Source organism: Olea europaea, chromosome 11 (genome assembly GCF_002742605.1).
Source record: "Olea europaea var. sylvestris chromosome 11, O_europaea_v1, whole genome shotgun sequence".
In the NCBI taxonomy this organism is placed as follows: domain Eukaryota; kingdom Viridiplantae; phylum Streptophyta; class Magnoliopsida; order Lamiales; family Oleaceae; genus Olea; species Olea europaea.
In genome coordinates, this window is record NC_036247.1 from 4,132,580 (window position 1) to 4,136,721 (window position 4,142).

Consider the following 4,142-nt stretch of genomic DNA (forward strand, 5'->3'; position numbering starts at 1 on the left):
GAGTGCATGTGGGGGGAGAAACTTTAAAATGGCAAGCCATAGATTAAATGATGGTATGATAAATTAAGCGCTACAGAAGGAAGATTATAATCGAACTAAAGTCATGTAGTAACAAGGCAGATTGCAAGTATACGTGATACTGCATTTTGAAAAAGAGAGAAGCGAACTGACCTGCCACTCCTCTTTGATGGAACAACTAATCCTCTTTTCTCCAAGCTCTTAAATCGATCCTTGACAACGGTACAACAGCCCTATTTTCAAAACAAAAGGCACAGAATATGAGCACGAGCATAAGCTTATGAATAATTAAACCAGAGTACCATAGATGCTCTCGGTAATGAAGTTCCGACGGTAAGTGACCAGAAACAGGAAGATAAATAAAAACCAAAAATACAAACCTTCAGCTGTCGAAGGGAACCGGTTTTTTCTTCAGATAATAGGACTTGGAGAGGAGCAGGCACAAATCTGAAACAAAGGATTTCGAGTCTAATTATGCTCAAATTAAAGAGCACTGGCAAAGCAAAACTAGAATAACAAATATAGCTAGATTATCCAAGTCCAGAAAGATTATGCCTCCCTTATTTGCTAGGACCTCACCTAAGATACATGTGTGTATAAATTTAAAGATGAATATTCATGCATCCAAACGTTCAGACAGGTTATAACAATTTTATAAAGATCCCTTTCACATAATTAATACAACTGCCAATCAGCAATGAACATTAAGGATACCCCAAGACTGTTAAATTTTAACCATATCTCATAAAATGCCATACTTGTGCTTTCCCAGGCGGGGTGGACAAGCTTTTAGGCGTTCCTTTTTAGCAACAATGCGACGGAGATGTCTCTTCCTTTTTTCTTCATCCTCTTTAGCTATTTCTTCAAGTAGATCCGGTAAGCTGTGTATCATTAGAAGCCATTAAAAAATTCACACACAAAAAAGGGGCGAAAATTAAGGAATATCTGCAGACATCAAGAGTACCAGTCAATCCCTTTAGAGAGTTTCTCCACCTTTTTGGCTTCTGTTTCAGCTCTCAATTGTTCCTTGCGTCTAATCCTCCGATTCATCTCAACTCGTGTTACCGATTTCGCTCTGTGAGGCATACACAATTTGGGGGAAGAAAAGGAAATCACATTTAAGATAACAACTGGCGTATTTCACATTACTTGCATATTTCAGAAAATAAACTAACAGGTTGTTTTAATCAAGCATATTATTTTATTTCCTCTAAAACAGAGCTTGGGACCATGAAGATGATATCGTGTAAATAATAATTTGGACCAAGTTTAAAACAAGATATGTGATGTAAAAAAGTATATGTAAATGACCAGGAAACGCCTAATCTAACCAATTAAACATAATGTGTGAGTAGTTTATTAAATTGTATGTTAATAAATTTGGATTATTGCCCCAGACCCAGAAACTTAAAGTCACCATTGTCAAATTAAAGATAACGCATTTTTGTTAGCTCACATAACAACCATGATTCAGATGCTGCAGAGAAGTACTCACAATACCTGTATCTAAGCAGGCAATTTTTCCCAGCAAATTATCGATGTTCCCATCGAAGTTGGGCTGACCAATAGAGTCACAAAACCACAATCATGAATCACAGTTTTTCTCTCCTAGTCACATATAATGTTAGAGTTTTTGGCCTACCCATGTAAATTTATGCCATGGTAACAGTTAGGTAATTACCAAAACTTTAAGCCCCTTCTGTTTGTGATGACTTGTGCTGCAAAAGCCAATTCTAAGAGGAGGAAAACCGTAAACCTGGTTATGTGGTATTGCTCCCATAGATTAAATAAACGTGAAATTCAGAAAATCCCAATCTAAGGGAAGGCTACCCAAAACATGAACTAATGAAATATTAAATAAATATACATAAAAGTGAATCAGCAGAGAGTACAGTTGCAAATGCTCAATTTATTAAAGAATTCCCAAATTCCATGAAAGTAAAAAGTGGTGCTCAATGAATAAAGATTTATTCCTAAAGAAGATTAAAAAAAAGGAATTAGTCAGGAAAATGAAAATAAGCAAATAAATGAACCAGACCTCTTCTCTGGATCTGCATCTCCATTGTCAATTAGATTTTCATTTTGATCATCCTCATCTTCCCCATCCGCATCAAGAAAATATTTCTGATAAAGTGGCAATCCATGCAAAGTGATGCCAAATGGACATTTCATAAGCAAAATAGTGACAGCAAATGGTGTGAGATGAACATGCTAATTACTAGAAAATTACTAGATATAAGGTGCAGACCTCTTCCTCGTCGATAACTTCTCCAGGAACAGTTACAGGAACAGGCTCAGGCCCCAATTCGTCTCGATAAATTTTCTCCATTTCATCTGCAACAGCAAGAGCCAATGCATCCTGGAATAACAACAGAGATCATAAGGTGCACGCAATATTCAATCAAAAAAACAGAAAGCCAAAATACAATAATTTAATATCAAAATGCCATTGAAAAATCAAATACAAAGAAGTAACCTGATGGCTTTCATGTGCAGGATTGAATGAGCATCCAGGAGGTTCAACTTCGACAGCAGGTATAATGGAAGGCTTTATTTTCTGTCCTCAATTATCAAAAGTTAATCCAGAGGAGACCGAAAGTGATAATTATTGAGTTGAAATGAAGTTTGCAAAATTTAACTTCTTTGAATTTCAACAGTAGTCAGCAATTTTATATGCCTCCGATTCTCTATAGTTAAATGTATACACAACCAACTTGACAATCAAATACGACTCCTCAATAGACACACAAAATATCTTTATTACTTTTTTTTTTTAATTGATGGTTCGCCTAGGATTTTAGTGAAGCGTAAACATCAACCTTAGATAATCTACAAGACATGCAAATAACGTAAAGTAGATAGGCATATATTATTTTACCTTTGTAATTTTGACTGCATCTTCACCTGCTAGAGTAAATTGACAAACTTTATCAGAAATGACATCTCACAATCAAAATCTTTAATTATATAACAACTTGGAAATAAATAACAGATAGGAGACCTTGACCATCCCATAAATCCACAGTTCTGGAACTCAATACACCTTCATCCTGAAGATTGATTCCGGATACATAAAATCAAAATCACGTTAGTAACTCGTCTCTATAAGCTCTCTGAAATATTTTTAGAACAGTTGCTAACCTTCTGACCATCATCATTTTTGTCATTAGTGGTTTTAGCAGCTTTAACGTTTTTCTTGGCTTTTTTCTTCTATAGAGGATGGAACTGGTTGAACAAAAGGGTTCCTTTGCAATAGACTGTCACAACGCAGTACTTTTTCTCTGCTTTTCTCAATCTTTCGCTTCACAGAAAGGTCTGCCAATATTAGCCCTCCACGCCTTCTTTTTTATGACATAATGTTTGACATTCTCTTACAACTCTTACAATGTACGAGTAGGTCCTACGTGAATAAAAAAGTCCAAAAAAGAAGTGTCCTCTTATTATGAGTTTCGGGTCAGCCATTAAGTCAAAAAAATTCGATCACCATATCGATGTTGTTCTAATTTTCTTGATCTAAACTTTTCATAAATATCATTTGAAAGTAATGTTAACATCCACCTTAACAATCATTTCTACCAATATACCAAGATAGTGGGCAATGTCAAATGGCAAACGCCCCACTTGATTTACTTGAGTCCATAAATCCCTAAGCATGTTTGAGTGAATTTTCCTTAAAAAATATTGAATAGTTTTGATGCCACTCTATAATGCTTCGATCTCTTCCACTAGTTTTTTTTTTTTTTTTTTTAATATTACATTTTTTTTTTAAACATAAAAATGTGGAAGACTAAAGGACAAAACAATAAAAAAGCCAATTAATTCTTTACAAAACCAAACAGTGGGATGAAAAGTGGGATTTGGGATTTGGGAAACCATTCGTCTATCCATTATTCATACAGTTGGTGCCATGACTGCGTAGTCCGTCCCTTACTGATTTAATCCATCATTCAACAGTTCAACGTTGCCGGCTTGGAATTTGGAAAAAAATTTCTTCTTGTTGACTAAATTTCCTTCCCTAACCTGGTAATCCACCTATTGAGTCTTGAGTATTGGCCAGCGATTGAAGCGGCTCAGCGGCTGTGAAGTGTGAAGTGCTGCCATTTAATTTCAGCCACCATCTGTCT

At 35.5% G+C, this 4,142-nt stretch overlaps 1 protein-coding gene across 1 annotated transcript in view; it reads right to left on the reverse strand.

Moving 5' to 3' along the window:
- The window catches only part of LOC111404346 (ribosome biogenesis protein NOP53-like), a 5,101-nt gene extending 1,174 nt beyond the window's left edge, over positions 1–3,927 (reverse strand). The window contains exons 1-11 of the mRNA XM_023033163.1: positions 3,916–3,927; positions 3,160–3,228; positions 3,020–3,068; positions 2,897–2,922; positions 2,495–2,575; positions 2,267–2,377; positions 2,057–2,142; positions 983–1,093; positions 777–899; positions 399–465; positions 172–251 (exon numbers count right to left, since the gene is read on the reverse strand). Coding sequence (XP_022888931.1) covers positions 172–251; positions 399–465; positions 777–899; positions 983–1,093; positions 2,057–2,142; positions 2,267–2,377; positions 2,495–2,575; positions 2,897–2,922; positions 3,020–3,068; positions 3,160–3,228; positions 3,916–3,927 — 815 coding nt within the window. The remainder of the gene's footprint in view (positions 1–171; positions 252–398; positions 466–776; positions 900–982; positions 1,094–2,056; positions 2,143–2,266; positions 2,378–2,494; positions 2,576–2,896; positions 2,923–3,019; positions 3,069–3,159; positions 3,229–3,915) is intronic.
- Positions 3,928–4,142: the final 215 nt, after the last annotated feature.